Source organism: Rattus norvegicus, chromosome 19 (assembly GCF_021556685.1).
Source record: "Rattus norvegicus strain SHRSP/BbbUtx chromosome 19, alternate assembly SHRSP_T2T, whole genome shotgun sequence".
In the NCBI taxonomy this organism is placed as follows: domain Eukaryota; kingdom Metazoa; phylum Chordata; class Mammalia; order Rodentia; family Muridae; genus Rattus; species Rattus norvegicus.
Window position 1 is genome coordinate 24,976,664 of NC_141552.1, and position 16,929 is coordinate 24,993,592.

Genomic DNA, 16,929 nt, shown 5'->3' on the forward strand with positions numbered 1-16,929 from the left:
TCACAATAGAAGCTAGTTGTAACTAGATTCACCCCCACACTATCACATCACCACCGTATTTGAGGTTCTCAGTTACTATCTAAGAACCTGGAAGAGGCCTGGGTCTTGCTACACAAACTCATAATTTATGTCTTCATGACACTGAGTGCTTTGTTCTGTTGATGCTACCATTGGCATACAATACCTTGGATACTTTGTGCTGACATCTGTGACATGAGACAATAGTTCATGCCATCCTAACCTGCATAAACTGTCCTTAGAGTACGGTGTAGTCAGAGGGGCCTTTTTTTTCTCTCTGAATTTTCAAAATATTTCCAGTCTTCAGACAAGTCTTCAGCCATTGTCCAGTGCCTGTCTTGAGATGTCCACATTGTCTCCTGGGAGTATTCATCCAGCCTGCTCTGTAATTTTGTAGAAGATTAATAGGGTTCCAGCCCTAGGATTTAATTCAGTGTGATTGTACTTTCCAAACATGCTCAAAGCCCTACATTCCACCATAGCCTGTGTGCTTTAGAGAAAGAAAATAAAGAAACACATTGCACTTGCAATTTCTCCTCCAACAAAAGGAGAGCCTGCATAGGGCCTTTAAGTAACTCTAAGTCCCAGCTTCTGCATAACTCCCTCCATCGACTCCATTATTGGTGTATTTTCATTACTGCTCACTTTATTTTTGGAGTGCAAAGAATGTGTACCATGTCAGTAAAGTGTGTGTGTGTGTGTTTGTGAGAGAGAGAGAGAGAGAGTGAGAGAGAGAGAGAGAGAGAGAGAGAGTGAGAGAGAGAGAGAGAGAGAGTTTGTGTTTGTTTGTGTTTCTGTGCAGGTGTTTGTGTATGTTCATCCATGAACTCACTATCAATTTTCATAAAATGACTTAGAAGACTGTAATGAAAACTGTCGAGGTGCATGCAGACGTGTGTTACTAGTGTCCCACGGCACCTGGCAGGTAACACTGAAATGGTGGTCTACTATAATACAGCCTAAAAACAGGCTGTGGATGGTTTACACAGAGATTGTGACGTCATCACCACTAGAGAGAGCAGCAAAAGCTTCATTTATCACATGCCGCTGTTACCAAGATGAGGCAAAGCCTTATCCTACAGAGAGTCTGGTAGGATTTGATGGCAGGAAATAAACTTAGTACTAAAATCATTCAATTACAAACGAAGAGGATAATACAAAGAGTCATAGGAAGCAAGAGCTGTTTTTTGAGGAGATCCATAAGAGAAACAACCCCTTTCTGAAACTAAGAAATTTAGGTATTGACAGTGTCAATACCTAAATTATCAAATCAGAAATGAAAAGGGGGATGAAGCAATAGACATGTGAGTGAATTCAACAATCATTAGGGCTTCTTCAGAGTCCTTTACTACAGAAAAGTGAAAAATCTATTTGATATTGGTAATTTTTCTACACAGATAACAAATACCAAGTTAAATCCAAATGTGGGATTTAACTCATAAGATTATTCTCATAAGAAAATAGATAGTATTTAAACGATGCCACTACAAAAATTAAAAAATATATATGAGGGCCACTAGGCTTTAATGCAGCCTTTCTACCAGACGTTTAATGACGACCTAATAACAATAGTGCTTCAATTATTCCTCTGATTTGAAAGAGAAGGAACATTGCCAAACCCCTTCTCTGAGTTTCTCTTTTTACCTAGAATTCCTGAGTCTGTTGCTTCTTCCATTGTCACCCCATCAATAGAGCTGCAGGGCGAGTCTGTCCAGCCCCAGAGGGTATCTGCCAGCTGACAGGGCTGGGTTTTGCTCTGCTTGCCCCTGCTCCTGCCCCCGCCCCTGCTCTTGCCCCTGCCCACGCCCCTGCCTCACACCCGCACTCAACATCGCCTCCGACCCATCCCACCCTCCCAGTCCCACCACCGCCCTCGACTCAGACCTGTCCCAACCCCCACCCCAGCCTGCCCTCGCCCCTACCCTGCCCCCGCCCCGACCCCCCCACACCCGTCCTCTCCTTCACACCCCCCCCCCGGCCTCCGCCCTCGCCGCTGCTGCTTGCCTTGCTACCATTCCGTCTTCGACACCCCTGTTGACCCCACCTCCACTGCTGCTACCTTCTCCCACTTCTTTAGCCCAAGACTTTTGAGATCCCGGCTTGCAGCGCTCTGCACTAGGAGGCTAAAGGAGGTGAGGAGAGCCTAAGGGACAGACCCCAGGCCTGGCCCCAGAGACTTGTGTCTCCCCCCTCCCCCGAAGTGCTTTCCCGCAGTTCTCCATTCTGGGTTCAGTTTGTGGGGACCCCAGCAGGTGGCAGGCTTTGCTGATCCTCAGGTGTGAGTCTGGGACAGTGGTGGGACTTATGGTTGAGGGAAGTCTTTCAGGTAAATGCAGGCTTTTCTCAAACTCTTGGACCATCTGGTGCCCTCCCTGGGGTCACAGGACCTGTGGAAGTGGGGAAGCCACTTTTCACTGTCCTGTGTGACTTTCCCTGCAGAGTGAGCTCTCCTGCAGGAGGTACTCTCACATGCTTCCTTAAAAGCACCTGTTCCTCAGATCCAGATCAGTTGTGAAAACAGGCTTCTTCATGTCAGTGTGCCAGCTCCCCCTCCCAGCTCAGAGCTGCCACACCTAAGGATCTTCCAGCCCCAGTACTGGTTGGGTCTCATGGAGGAGTTAGAGCAAAGTGCCCCTTCTGAGAAGTGACTCAGAACAGAAGGTTCCTACAACCCAATGAGGTCTCTTCCAGTTGCCCTGTTCTTGGTTTGCACTGGTATAATTCTGAGTCCCATATTGGCAGCCCACATTGCTGTGAGGGTTGCTGGAGATTTTGCTCTGCCCACAGAACAGAAGGTTCAGAAGAAAGGCCAGTTTGGCATAATGAATTCTTTTGATAGATGGCAACAAAATTATCTTAATCTAAGCAGTTTAGGGAGGAACCTCAAGAGCATCCATAGTGAATGCAGCCACAGCTGTGAACACACGTTTCTTTTGGAGAGCAGGCCTGTGCAAGCCCAGGAAATAGGTGGGACAGTTCAAGCTACCCTTTTTCCATGGCCAATCTGTGTTTGTATTGAGCAAGTATTTTTTTTTTCCAGTTGACTGATTTCCAACTTATGGAATGGAACTGACTTACTCAGAGTGGGGTTGACTCAGAGAGTTAAAGTACAGAAGGAATAATCCAGATGTCCACAAAAGCTTGCTGTCACCCCAGGGCTTTTAAAAGCTCAGCAGCTAGGGAAGCAATGTAGTATTTGGTTATTCTCATGCTTAGGTCTAGTCATTCATTATAAGCTGAACATGACACAAAAAGAGTCATCTGTGTCACAATAGAAACTAGTTGTAACTAGACTTATACCACATTATCACATTATTACTATATTTGAGGTTCTCAGGTATGATCGTAGAAACTAGAAGAGGCCTGGTTCTTGCTACATATAGTCATATTCTATATCTTCACAACACTGTGTGATTTGTTCTGTTAATGCTACCATTGGCATACAATACCTAGGATATTTTGTGCTGACATCTGTGACATGAGACAATAGTTCATGTCATCCCTTACCTGAATAAACTGTCCTTAGAGTACAGTGTAGTCGGAGGGGCCTTCTTTTCCTCTGAGATAGCAAAACATTTCCAGTCTTCATACAAGTCTGTCAGCCATTGTCCAGTGCCTGTCTTGAGATGTCCACATTGTCAGCTGAGAGTCTTCATCCAGCCTGCCCTGTAATTCTGTAGAACATTAATAGGGTTCCAGCCCTAGGAATTAATTAAGTGTTCTAGTACTTGCCAAATATGCTCAAAACCTAGTTTCCACCCTAGCTCTGTGTGCTATACAGAAAGAAAATAAAGAACCCCATTGCACTTGAAGTTCAGCCTCCAACAGAAGGAGAGCCTGCAGAGGGCCTTTAAATAACTCTAAGCCCCAGCTTCCCCACAACCCCGTCCATCGATTCCTTTATTGGTATGTTTTCATTAATACTCACTTTCTTCTTTGTGTGGAAAGAATGTGCACCATGTCAGTAAAGTGTGTGTGTGCATTTGTGTTTGTGCATGTTCATCCATGAACTTACTATAAATTTTCATAAAATCACTCAGAAGTCCCTAGTGAAAACTGTCGAGTGCAGGCAGACTCATGTTACTACTGTCTCATGGCACCTTGCAGGGAGCACTGAAATCGTGGGCTACTTTAATACAGTCTAAAACGAGGCTGTGCATAGTTTTCAGTGAAATTGTGACGTCATCCCCACTACAGAGAGCAGCAAAAGCTTCATGTATCACATGCTGCTGTTACCAAGGTGAGGCAAAGCCTCATCCCATAGAGAGTCTGGTAGGATTTGGTGGCAGGAAATAAACTCAGAACTAAAATCAATCAATTACAAACAAAGAGAATGATACAAAGAGCCAAGCAAAGCAAGAGCTGCTTTTTTTTTTTTTTTTTGAGAAGATCCACAAGACAGACAAACCACAGAGCCTATATCTAAAGTACCAAATCAGAAATGAAAAGGGGGATATAACAAAGGACACTGAGTGAATTCAACAATCATTAGGGCTTACTTCAGAGGCCTTTACTACAGAAAAGTGAAAAATCTATTTGATACTGGTGATTTTTCTAACAGATAACAAATACCAAGTTAAATACAGATCTGGGAAGGTAATGAATAATTCCCATAAGAAAATAGATAAAGTCATTAAAGGCTGCCACTCCAAAAATTAAAAATAATAATAATCAGGGCCACATGGCTTTAATGCATCCTTTCTACCAGACTTTTAATGAAGACCCAATAACAATAGTGCTTCAATTATTCCACTGAATTGAAAGAGAAGGAACATTGCCAAACTCATTCCCTGAGTTTCTCCTTTTACCTAGAATTCCTAAGTCTGTTGCTTCTTCCATTGTCACCCCATCAATAGAACCATTTAAAATGGGATGTAATCGATGTCTGGAGCCTCATTCTTTCCCTTGACCTCCATGCGGTGTCCAGAAGGCATGCCTGTTCTCATGGACATGGATTCATCTCTTTTTGCTGCAGCAAGAAGAAAGCCAGCAGAGGAGGCAGGAGCTTACAAAGAGTCAGTAGGATTTCTAGAAAAGAAGCATCCAGATCTCCATTCTCAGAAAACCCCTGGCTTGCTCTCATGTGACTGGGTCCTCAGACACCAGCAGCCTTAGATGAGACCAAGGAAAGCTGTGCAGAGTCCTGGGTCCCCAGGTTCTTGACCTCCTGAGTGACAGCTGTAGACAAGTCCTCCAGGGAATCCTTACAGCTGGTGACATCTGGACAAGGTGAACCAGATGCCAAAATGAGACATGGGAGAGAAATCCTAGACTGTTTGGAAGGAATCAGTCTCTGCTATTGCTTCTCTCTCTGTGTGCCCTGCTGCTATGATGTTCATGGGGAGCTCTCATGCCAGTGGGTCTCCTCCTAATGTGTTTGTTGTTGCAGATGTCCTGGATGTTCTGGACCCCATCAGAACTCAGCCCGTGCTCAGTCACGGAGGTCAGCACCTTCCTGTCCATCAGGTCATGAGACCTGAGACAGTTGAGGTAACGGCAGTTGGCCTGGGTGAAGTGCTCACAGACTTGGACTCTCTTGCATGGCTGTGGCTTCAAGCAGATCTGTTTGTGGCTGTCTCCTTTGTAGTAACTTTTGCAGGAGAAAAGCATCCCCCTGTACCAGGAAGAAGGCCGGCTCCTCTTGGTTAAGCCCAGAAAGCTCATGATTCTTCAGGACCTGGAAGCTCTGTTCCTAAAAACTTGGTGTGGATATTTGCAGAGGTTTCTCTGGGATTTTGCATAATGACTCTGTCCCAGAAGTTTGAGCTTGCAGAGGCTTGGGCAATCTGTAGCATGGTCCCTGGATGCACTTGAGATTGAAGCCACAGGCTTCAGTAGTAGCCGCCACCTACAGCGTGATCCCTGCCTGATCTCCAGTCTCCAATAGGAATAAGCAGTCTTGCCCAGCAGCTCATAGAGCTCTGCCTCTGGAGCCTGATCCTACTCTGCAGTTCCTTTAAGGTCATGCAGCCACTGTGGGTCCACAGGATCTTGGTGATGAAACAGTCTGCCCCAGGATCCCCCATGGTGCACTATGGCTGCAGCTGCTCAGGCTTGTGAGCTGGACTCTGCTTCGTGGAGAAAGGAAACTGGAAAAGGGGATAACACATGAAATGGAAATGAAGAAAATAACCAGTAAAAATTAAAAGAATTAAAGTCATCATCTCAGGAGAATGAGTGGGAAGCCAGGTCCTTAAGCAGGCAGGTTCTCCACAACAATGCATGCTGGGTTCAAGACTGGACATGAGGTGCCCTGAGCTTGGGACTGCCAGGCTCCTACTGGGAAGAGAGCTTTCTTCTTCATTTCCATAAGTCTCTCTAGTTTTCTTTTAAGGCTTTCATCTCATCATTGACTTTCCCAATGACCTTTTATGACAAGCCATTATGGTTAACAAGAATTAAGTAAGGGCTCATTGAGCTGTTGGTAGTTGGAGGTCTGGGGGAAGCCCTGGACAGAGAGATCTTGCCTGCCAGGGGTGGGATGTGCATGGTGGGAGGGACTAGTGGAGTGTCATTGGCCTCAGTATGCACAGGCTTGGGGCTGGTGCCTGGCTGCCTGGTGCGCCTCTGTGGCTACTTGGCCTGGGTCCCACCGCAGATGCCCATGGTGGTTGCTGGCCAGTTGTGCTTGCTCTCCCTGTCCTCGGGGCTTCTGTCAGGGCTGACCACAGCCTTGAACATGGACAAAATGGGCCGGAAATCGGAGGATCATGGGAGCATCTTCAACTTCCCCCTCCCCAAGCACTGGCAGTTGCAGCTGGAGGACAAGCCACTGTGAGTTTCCCCACTTCCAGGCAGGTGTTCTGCACCACCAGGAGAGCAAGGGCAAGCACTGCTGCCACCAGTCCCACATGCGCAAGGCCTATTTGCTGACTGGCAGGGCTTCACTTTGCTCTGCCTGGCTCTGCTTTGCCTTGCTCTGCCCTGTGGGCTCTCACTTCTTTGGCCAAAGACTGTTGAGATCCCGGCTTGCCTCACCTTTCAATAGGCACCTCTGTGAAGTGAGGAGAACCAAAGGGACAGAAGGCTGACCTGGCCCTGGAGACTTGTGTCTCCCCCTCCACCAAAGTGCTTTCCTCAGTTCTCCACTCTGGTTTTAGTTTGCAGGGATCCCAGCAGGTGGCAGGCTTTGCTGAGCCTCCCCTGTGAGAAGGGGACAGTGGTGGGACTTATGGTTGTGGGAAGTCTTTCAGGGAGATGTAGGCTTTCTCAAACTCTCCGACCATCCATCCAGTGCCCTCCCTGGTTCCCATTCCCTGTGTTTGTTGCGAAGTCACTTTTCGCTGTCCTGTGTGACTTTCCCTGCAGTCTGGGCTCTCATGCAGGAGATACTCTCACATGCTTCTTTAAAAGCCCCTGTTCCTCAGATCTAGATCAGCTGTGAAAACAGGCTTCTCCATGCCAGGGTGAGAGCTACCCCTCCCAGCTCAGAGCTGCAACACCATAGGATCCTCAGGCCCCAGTGCTGGGTGGGTCCCATGGAAGAGTTAGAGGATAGCTTCCCTTCTGAGAAGTGACTTAACACAGAAGGTTCACAAGTGACAGTCAACCCCCAAGTATTTCTTCCAGGAGAAAGCACTCAGCTCTCCCCTTTAAACAGTTTAGGCTCCCACATGGCCCAGTTTTGTGATTGGGGAAGATTTTCTGGAGCTTAGTTGGCCAGTCAGAGTGGGGCTACATTCTTTTTTTTTTTTTCTTTATTAACTTGAGTATTTCTTATTTACATTTTGATTGTATTCTCTTTCCCCGTTTCCGGGCCAACATCCTCCTAACCCCCCCTCTTCTATATGGCTGTTCCCCTCCCCATCCTCCCTCCATTACCACCCTCCCCCCAACAATCACGTTCACTGGGGGTTCAGTCTTGGCAGGACCAAGGGCTTCCCCTTCCACTGGTGCTCTTACTAGGATATTCATTGCTACCTATGAGGTCAGAGTCCAGGGTCAGTCCATGTATAGTCTTTAGGTAGTGGCTTAGTCCCTGGAAGCTCTGGTTGCTTGGCATTGTTGTTCATATGGGGTCTCGGGCCCCTTCAAGATCTTCCAGTCCTTTCTCTGATTCCTTCAACAGGGGTCCGGTTCTCAGTTCAGTGGTTTGCTGCTGGCATTCGCCTCTGTATTTGCCGTATTCTGGCTGTGTTTCTCAGGAGAGATCTACATCCAATTCCTGTTGGTCTGCACTTCTTTGCTTCATCCATCTTATCTAATTGGGTGGCTGTATATGTATGGGCCACATGTGGGGCAGGCTCTGAATGGGTGTTCCTTCAGTCTCTGTTTTAATCTTTGCCTCTCTATTCCCTGCCAAGGGTATTCTTGTTCCCCTTTTAAAGAAGGAGTGAAGCATTCGCTTTTTGGTCATCCTTCTTGATTTTCATGTGTTCTGTGCATCTAGGGTAATTCAAGCATTTGGGCTAATATCCACTTATCAATGAGTGCATACCATGTGTGTTTTTCTGTGATTGGGTTACCTCACTCTGGATGATATTTTCCAGTTCCATCCATTTGCCTATGAATTTCATAAAATCATTGTTTTTGATAGCTGAGTAATATTCCATTGTGTAGATGTACCACATTTTCTGTATCCATTCCTCTGTTGGGTTCTTTCCAGCTTCTGGCTATTATAAATAAGGCTGCTATGAACATAGTGGAGCACGTGTCTTTTTTATATGTTAGGGTATCTCTTGGGTATATGCCCAAGAGAGGTATAGCTCGGTCCTCAGGTAGTTCAATGTCCAATTTTCTGAGAAACCTCCAACTGATTTCCAGAATGGTTGTACCAGTCTGCCTCCCACCAACAATGGAGGAGTGTTCCTCTTTCTCCACATCCTGGACAGCATTTGCTGTCACCTGAGTTCTTGATCTTAGCCATTCTCACTGCTGTGAGGTGAAATCTCAGGGTTGTTTTGATTTGCATTTCCTTTATGACTAAAGATGTTGAACATTTCTTTCGGTGTTTCTCAGCCATTCGGCATTCCTCAGCTGTGAATTCTTTGTTTGCCTCTGAACTCCATTTTTTAATAGGGTTATTTTACTCCCTGCAGTCTAACTTCTTGAGTTCTGTGTATATTTTGGATATAAACCCTCTATCTGTTGTAGAATTGGTAAAGATCTTTTCCCAAGCTGTTGGTGGGGCTACATTCTTAATCCATACTCATTCACACAACAGAACATCTTCCTCCCCACCCACGAGGCCTTGACTTGAACCCAGGTCCTTCCAGGACCAACAGACCTGAGAGAACAGATTGTAGCACAGGAGAGAAAAGAAGCCAGAATAGTTTAAACTGGAGAAAACCCACATATAGGCCATTTACCAACTTTAGGGGTTGTGCATATTGTGGACTTCAGAATCTTAAGGTCAGATTTTTCTGATTACACCTTATAGGTGAAGCTGAAGTCTACTGAGGGTGGGATCATCCCAGGCAGGGAGGGGATCTGACTCTGCAGGCCTGGCCACCCTCTGCATTCTCCCAAAAATAATTTTTAGTCAGCTGTAAATCTGAAGTGAAATTTGTTTTTTGTCAACTCAAACGGTTGACATTTCAAGTCTCACACACCATGTGAGAGACACACATTTATCCACAGGGGATTTGAACTTACTTCTATAGAAATGACTGTGGGCCAACAGAGGGAAAGCATTCTTGCCTTTAGCATTCTGTCTGTATCAGAGACTACATGGACTGGCTCCCTGGACAGACATGTCCCAAGCAGACAGACATTGTAATGAGGGAAAACTTAGGCAAGAAATGACCTGGGGACAGTGATTTCAGATTGTGCCTTTAGCAAGAAATCTCTGTTGTCATTAAGGCAAGCAGTCTTGGGCCTGCCAAAACTTGTCAGTATTTCAGGGCTCTTACAACTGCTCCAGGTACTTCTGAGGTGAAAGCCTTTCATTAAAAAAAAAAAAAGTTTATAGAACAATATTTCTCAACCTGTGGGTGGCAACTGCTTCACAGAGATTGCATATCAGATACATTGTACATTATGACTCATAAGAGTAGCAATATTATTTATGAAGTAGCAATGAAATAATTTTATGGAGGGGATCATCACAGTATGAAGAGCTGTATTAAAGGGTTGCAGCAGTAGGACTGTTGAGAACCACTGCCATAGAAGCTGACACATGGGAGCAGACTCCTCATGTGAGTAGAGACCTATGGCAAGGGATACTGTGTCCTACCTTAGGAACCAGAGGCAGAATCTACCCCAGGAGTCTGTGGGTCACCTTGTCTTAAATTCTCCCAGGGTCAAGAATAGCATTGATCATCTCAGCAGAGTCAGCTTGCACAGCCACATCAGGCCCATGGCTTCCCTTTACAGAGAAGGATGTGGGTCTAAGTGACAGACAGTGAGACTGAGGGGACCCTGATAACCATTTGCTTTGAGCTGTGGTTTCTTCACCTGTAAAATGGACGTGTTTCTGCTGAATTGTGTTTTTGTGGAGATTAACAGAACATACAACCTGCTCAGTGTCTGCCTGGCATGGACCCTGCTGGTTAAATGGAAGCTCTCGATGGTGATGAAGTTAAAAGTAGAATTTCTAGCCAGATAGTGTTAGTTGCGGGGCGCCATACAAGTGTTCTAAGCATTTTCTGATTCTAAGACCGCCTCAACTTACAACCTAAGGCTCTTGATTTAAATTTAAAAAAAAAGAATAAATATAAAATACCAATATGAAAAAATCATAATCAGAAATGAGCTAATTCCTGTGAAGTCATTTAGCTTTACATTTTCTGCTTCTATTTCCAAGGCATCTAGAGTAGCACTATCCGAGATCCTAAAGCCTTCTATTATGGTGCTACCCATTCATTCCTCTCTCCTTGAGGACTTCTCAGGTGATTTACCAGAATCAGATGGCTTTTAAGATTGTGCCCATCAGGTGCGATCTCTTTGTCCATGGGCCTTGCCCAAAGCTGCAGGGCCAACCTGTTGTTTTACAATCCAAAATTCCAGACATTAATTTTACCAATGAAGTTTCAGGAGTCAGATGCTGAAGTCAAGTAAAGCTCCCAACTGTCTTTCCTGATTCACTGACCTCCCAGAAGAAGAGCAGTCCTGTTCCCTCTGAACACTTTCTTAAAAATCCTTTAACTCAAAAACTTTCCATTGGTTTAGTTATCTAGATTTCCTTTCACGTTGTGTCTTGATCTGCTGGACCTAAGTGCACTTTTAACCTTTGCCATACATGTGTGTGGTAGGTGAGCCATACCGTAATTAAGTCCATGTTTACATGAATAAACAACTCTTGCTTTAAATGTCTGTGCCATGGCCCTGCTATACCACACACTAGTTTTTCAGTAAATAATACATTCTTGGAGATCACAGTGTGATCAAATATTTTGTAACATGACTTAGTAACGTTCCCTCGATTTTATAAATCAATTTCTTTGACGAGGATTCTGGGTGTTGTCTGTCAGGTCTGAGTGCATCATCTTGGGAATCCCAAGGAACATCAAACTTGGGCTTTTGAAACTGTTGCATATGGCCAACCCGGAGCAAAAACCACCCGGGAATCTACTGATACTTGACACACATTAATTCACCCGCCTTTTTCATATAGTTTATGGCAAGAGGTCACCATTCTTGACCTTGTTTCATTATAAAACGTGGTACTAGATGTAAGAGTTGGGGTCAAGGAGATCACCCCACAAATCACAAAATACCCATCTCAGATAACCATGTATGGTTTATTGAATACAAAACATCCATGAATTTCAGGACAGAATTAAAAGTCCAAACCTAAGGATAATAGAATAGAAGAGAATTTAGATTTCCAGTTCACAGGTCCAGTAAGCATATTCAGTAAATCATAGCAGAAAACATCCATAAGGTAAAGGAAGAAAAGGCCATGAAGGTACAACAAGCCTACAGAATGCCAATTTAATCATACCAGAAACAATTCCTCCATTAACATAATAATTAAAACACTGAATGCACAGATCAAAGAAAGATCCTTAGAAGGGGTAAGGTATAAATAACCAGTAACAAATAAGTTCAGACCTATTTGAATTACACCAGACTTCTCAACAGAGACTCCAAAAGCCAGAAAATCTTGGGCAGATGTAATGCGGACCAAGGATCCTATACCCAGCATAATTCTCAATCACCATAAATGGAGAAACCAAAATATTTCATGACAAAACCAAATTTAAACAATATTTTTCTCTAAGAAAGCACAACAGAGGATTGTAGTAGGGAAACTCCAAGACAGTGAGCTAAACTATACCCAAGAAAAACCAAGAAATAAATCATCTCTCAATAATTTCAAAAAATGAAGCACACAATCACCATTTCACCCATAACCAGAAAAAGAAGAGAAAGCAGCAACTATTGGTCTTTAATATCTAACCAGACCTGAAAGACCCCCCAGATTTTGGGGAGACTCTCGCTCCAGTCACGGGTTGAGGTACCCCCAGGAAACACGAGAAGCCGGTCTTGATGTAATCAACAAGAGGCAGTTTTATTTACGAGATCTCGGGCTGACACGTATCTCACACAGGAGATTGAGTCCAGCCCCGAGCCTCTCTAGGCAGGAGCTTATATAGGGAAAACCAGGGGTTTCGTGTGAATACACATAATTGGCTAATACAAAGGGTGCACAGTTACTTTTGGCACGGAGTTACATCAACAAAGCATACGTGTAATCTAGCATCTCAGCAATGTGGGCAGGGCAACTCATCTCACTGCAGCAGGGGGATGACCCATCCTCAGGGAGTGAAGGAAGGGGAGGGGGTGGCTCCAGATGGCCAGTGTCCTTGGGAGTTGATAGTCGGGCCAGTGAGCCCTATCTCAAATTCTCTCAGGCATGTCTGGACTTTGTTCATGACTAACTTTTAGAAATTTTAACCCTTCATTCCCCTCTACTCCTTGTGAATAGTCCTAATCTTAGGACTACGAGTCTAGCGTCTAGAGGCTCTTCACCCCGTATAGCCCGATACAGCCCGATACTGTTGTCTCAACATAAGGACATGTATAGCAGTAATCCGCTCCCTGACAAAAGCTAGAAGGCGATTAATGATGTAGGGCCCAAAAGTGAGCAAAAGGAGGAGGATAATCAAGGGACCAGCTAAGGCTGACAGCAGGGTGGTAAGCCATGGGGACCTATCGAACCAGCTCTGAAACCAGTTATCAGTGGTTTCTCGTTCTCGTCGTCTCTTGTCCAACCTCTCCCTAAGTTTAGCCATAGAATCTTTAATGGTCCCGGAGTGATCGAGGTAAAAACAACATTCTTCTCTCAAAGCAGCACATAGCCCTCTTTCTTTAAGGAATATCAGGTCTAATCTTCTCCTATTTTGAAGGACTACCTCTGAGAGGGAGGTTAGGTATTCGTGGAGGTCAGCTAAAAAGTCTTTAGGATTCCAATCTGAACACTATCTAAACCTATACACCAAGGTCATGACTATCTTAGAACTTTTAAACTTATGGTCCCTGAGGCACAGTCCCAAGAAGTGTTAGGAGTATTAACATATGTAATGTTACATCATTTGTAATTGAAATCAAGCCTATCTCTATATTTTTCTCGATGGAACCCAGGGCAAACATGAAATTCTTGTTTCTAAAGCACACTCCTCAAGTGAGCATTATAGCAACATCCCAGTCACGTCTCTGATGTATCCACTTATCTGATGTGCAAGTCTAGGGAGCTTTTTGAAGATCTGAGTGTCCCTCTAGGTCCCAGTTCTCAGCCCCAACGGCTAGTATGCGGCTGGTGAGGGCTGAGAATTGACGGCTGTCAGGGTGGTCAGCAGCACCAGGTACGGTCCTTTCCAGCGAGGCTCGAGTGTCTGGGCTCCGTGTCATTGTATGTACCTACAGTCTCTGACCTGGAACGGATGAGATGTCTCGGAGGTCCCTGGGGCATAGGCTGCTGCCAGCTGTGAGCAGATTTCTTTCTGTATCACCTGTAGGTCTTTTAGCCTGACACATAAATCATTATTACTATGACGTGTTGGTTCAGTAACATCATCTAATACAGTCAGAGGATCTGAGGCCCCATATAAGATCTCAAAGGGGGTAAAGCTGAATCTGGAAGGGATATTTCTTGCTCTGAAGAGAGCAAGAGGGAAGGAGTGTCACCCAGTCTGCGCCAGTCTCCATGGTCAATTTAATTTGGTCAGGGTCTCTTTTAGAGTTTTATTTATTTACTCTACCTGTCCTGAACTTTGAGGTCTGTAAATATAATGTAATTTTCAATCAACCTCTAAATACTTGGCCACACCCTGGCTTACCTTGGCAACGAAAGTAGGGCCGTTGTCTGACCAGATTACCTTGGGCATTCCAAATCGGGGGAAAGTTTCTTCCAGTATCTTCTTGATGATTGTAGAGGCCGTCTCTTAGTCCAATCCCAGTTCCCAGTGGCTGTCTCTTGTAGGCAGTTGTTGGCTTCACCAGGGCATCCAAGAGATGGTAAAGGCATCTGCAGTGCTGATGTGCTGGGGGGTAGAAGTTCAGCCATCCCAGATGACATTGTGTTGTCCACCACGGCAGCACCCACTTATCTCTGACCTTCATGAAGAGAACTGTTCCCGTCTGTGGACAAGGTCCTCGGCTTTCAGCAGGGGTCAATCAGCCAGTCGCAGAGGTCTTTCCTCCACCCATGGGCTTCTGCCAGTGCTTGACACTTGTGCTGTGGTGGCTCCAGGTCAGGATTGGGCAGCAAGGTGACCAGATTGCCCCCAACAGGTGGAGAATCTAGTCCATGGCAGCTGACCAGTGGTCCCATCTTTTGGGACACTCTATCAGCCACTCTATCACAGTTTAAGTCCTGGATTGGGTGATAATTGTCAGAGCCCGGCTGGCAGGAATGATGTGTTCCAGGCAGAACGGCACTAAGCCACACACACACATCTCCCAGCATCAGGTACTGGTGCACTGAGACAGGTCTTAAGCTCCACATACACAGTCTGTAGATATGCATACACATGGCCTCACCCAGCCATTTTAGCCCACACAAGCCATTTTGGAGAGCAATTTTCTAATGAGCAAGGGATAGGGGCAGTCAGGGATGACCATGAACTAGTGGGTGGGTTACCTGGCCCACGCCAAGGTCCACTGTTCTTCGGGCAGTCCATAAGTATTGTTCGTTGCCAGTAACCCCTTGCACTCAAGGTCTTTGGATATTGACCCACTGGGGGGTGGGGGCATAGGAGCACAGAGCATTGGGTCCCTGTATCCACACTTCCCTTCTATCTCTGTACATAGCCAGCACTCTAGGACCAAGAAGCTCTCCAGTGTCCCCTCTTGTTCTTTCTTGGGCAGTCCCTGACCCAGTGTCCTTTTTCTTCGTATTAGGCACACCGATCTTTAGCCAGGAATTCTCTTCTGTTGCCAGGTACTATCTTCCTAGGTTCCCTAACTACTGTGGCCAGTATATGTTCCTCTCTTGTCTCTTTCTCTTCCTCAGTCTCTCTGTCTGTATCTTCTTCTACAGCTATTAGTTGCTGTCTACTTTTGTGCACTGACCCTGAACCATATATCAACCTTATTTTCTCTGCAACTTACAACAACTCTCTCAGTGACTTAACTTAACCCTTCAAGTTTCTGTAACTTTTTCTTTATATTTTTTTCTTACTTTAGCCAAATTGGTGGGGCATTTTCTAGCCCCTCTGAGACCCACCCTTGGAGCCTGGCGGCAGACCTGGCACTCCCTACCTTTAGGCGTTTTGAAGTCAACAGGCAGAAGTGAGGGCCTTCCATCCGTGTCTGGCCTCTAGTAGGATTCTGTCTTTCCTCGGTGATAAAGAAGACCTGTAACAGTTACTAACAAGCATCTCAAATGGGATGGTGAGAAAACAAGGGAATCTTGAGAATAGAGGTCCACTGAAGAGGACAAATAGCATTTAGTCACACAGCTAAACCAGGAGGCCTTCTTGGGACAAAAAGGCCGTTGTAGAAATAAGCACAAGCTTTGTTCCTGTGAAACAGAAAGGCAAGCAGAGAGGCAGCTGATCTGTTATCGACTATCTCTCTGGACTTAGATTTTCCCTTAAGGAGTACCTTCCTTTAGTGCCAGCTCAGTGGCTTTATCGCTCAAGAGACCCATCCTCTAAATGGCACTGGGCTTCCAGTAACAATAACAAAAGGATGGAGAGACGTTAGAACCTGGGTGTTAGAGTGGCTGACAAAAGAATTGTAACCAGTTCACCTGGGGCTATCAGGACTGTAGTAGTAGTCCTTTACCAAGCTGTCTCACTGGGTTAAAGGCCCATGGAAAAGAAAACATTAATCCTGACCTTGGCCACAGCCAAAGACTGAATTCTAAATTTTGACTGGCAAAACAAAGTTCTTCACAGTTTGTTGCAGATTCTTTAAAACTATTTTAGGGGCTTCTCTGCCCCCCAACCTGGGGCATTTTGACCACAGGGGCAGGAACTGGCTGCTGTGGGGATAGGATCAAAGGCACTCTCCATGTCAATGATGACTAACAGGGAAGGTTACTTAGTGTTGGAGATCAACTCCTCTCTTGGAATAGGGCCAGCAGATAAGGCAGGCTCCCTTAAAGAACTTCTCTTAATGAACACTCTCCTTTTGTGAGCAAGTGTTGAAGGTCTGGCCACTGAAGGCAGCAACTGGAATTTTTTTTTTCAGGGCCAAAATACAACCACTAACTCTACGCTATCTTTGTTGTCAAAGTGCCAACCCCAGCCAGCCTCCTTACCTTGAAACTCCTCTTGCGCTGACTTGGCCAGAGCTGCACTGTTGCCCACGCGCAGCCTGTAGCTTGCTAGTAGGCCTGCATGCTTGCCACCCTCAGCCCCTACATTTTCCTACTCTGTGCTGTCCCTTCCTTAGAAGCTGTGAATGTTTAAGCAACAGGGAGAATTTTTCTTCAGGATCTAAGGTAAAGTTTTCAGGTTCTTGTTAATGCCTGCTTCAGACGGATCACTCGCTAACCTGGAATCCTTCATACACAACGGT

General features: G+C 45.4%; 2 protein-coding genes across 3 annotated transcripts in view; both read right to left on the reverse strand.

Annotated features, from left to right (window-relative positions):
- Window positions 1-16,929, reverse strand: part of LOC147999225 (disks large homolog 5-like) — a 51,374-nt gene that overhangs the window by 27,255 nt on the left and 7,190 nt on the right. Inside the window, exons 1-2 of one of the 2 annotated variants that reach the window (XM_087596424.1) lie at window positions 3,526-3,692; window positions 242-401 (exon numbers count right to left, since the gene is read on the reverse strand). The gene's annotated coding sequence lies outside the window, so the exon portion shown is untranslated. Of the gene's footprint in view, window positions 1-241; window positions 402-3,525; window positions 3,693-16,929 lie in introns of those variants that run through there. The other variant, XM_087596425.1, reaches the window with a different exon arrangement.
- Window positions 4,351-16,929, reverse strand: part of LOC147999226 (uncharacterized) — a 65,540-nt gene continuing 52,961 nt past the window's right edge. The window contains exons 2-3 of the mRNA XM_087596508.1: window positions 10,857-10,938; window positions 4,351-6,107 (exon numbers count right to left, since the gene is read on the reverse strand). Coding sequence (XP_087452634.1) covers window positions 6,051-6,107; window positions 10,857-10,938 — 139 coding nt within the window. The 3' untranslated portion in view covers window positions 4,351-6,050. The remainder of the gene's footprint in view (window positions 6,108-10,856; window positions 10,939-16,929) is intronic.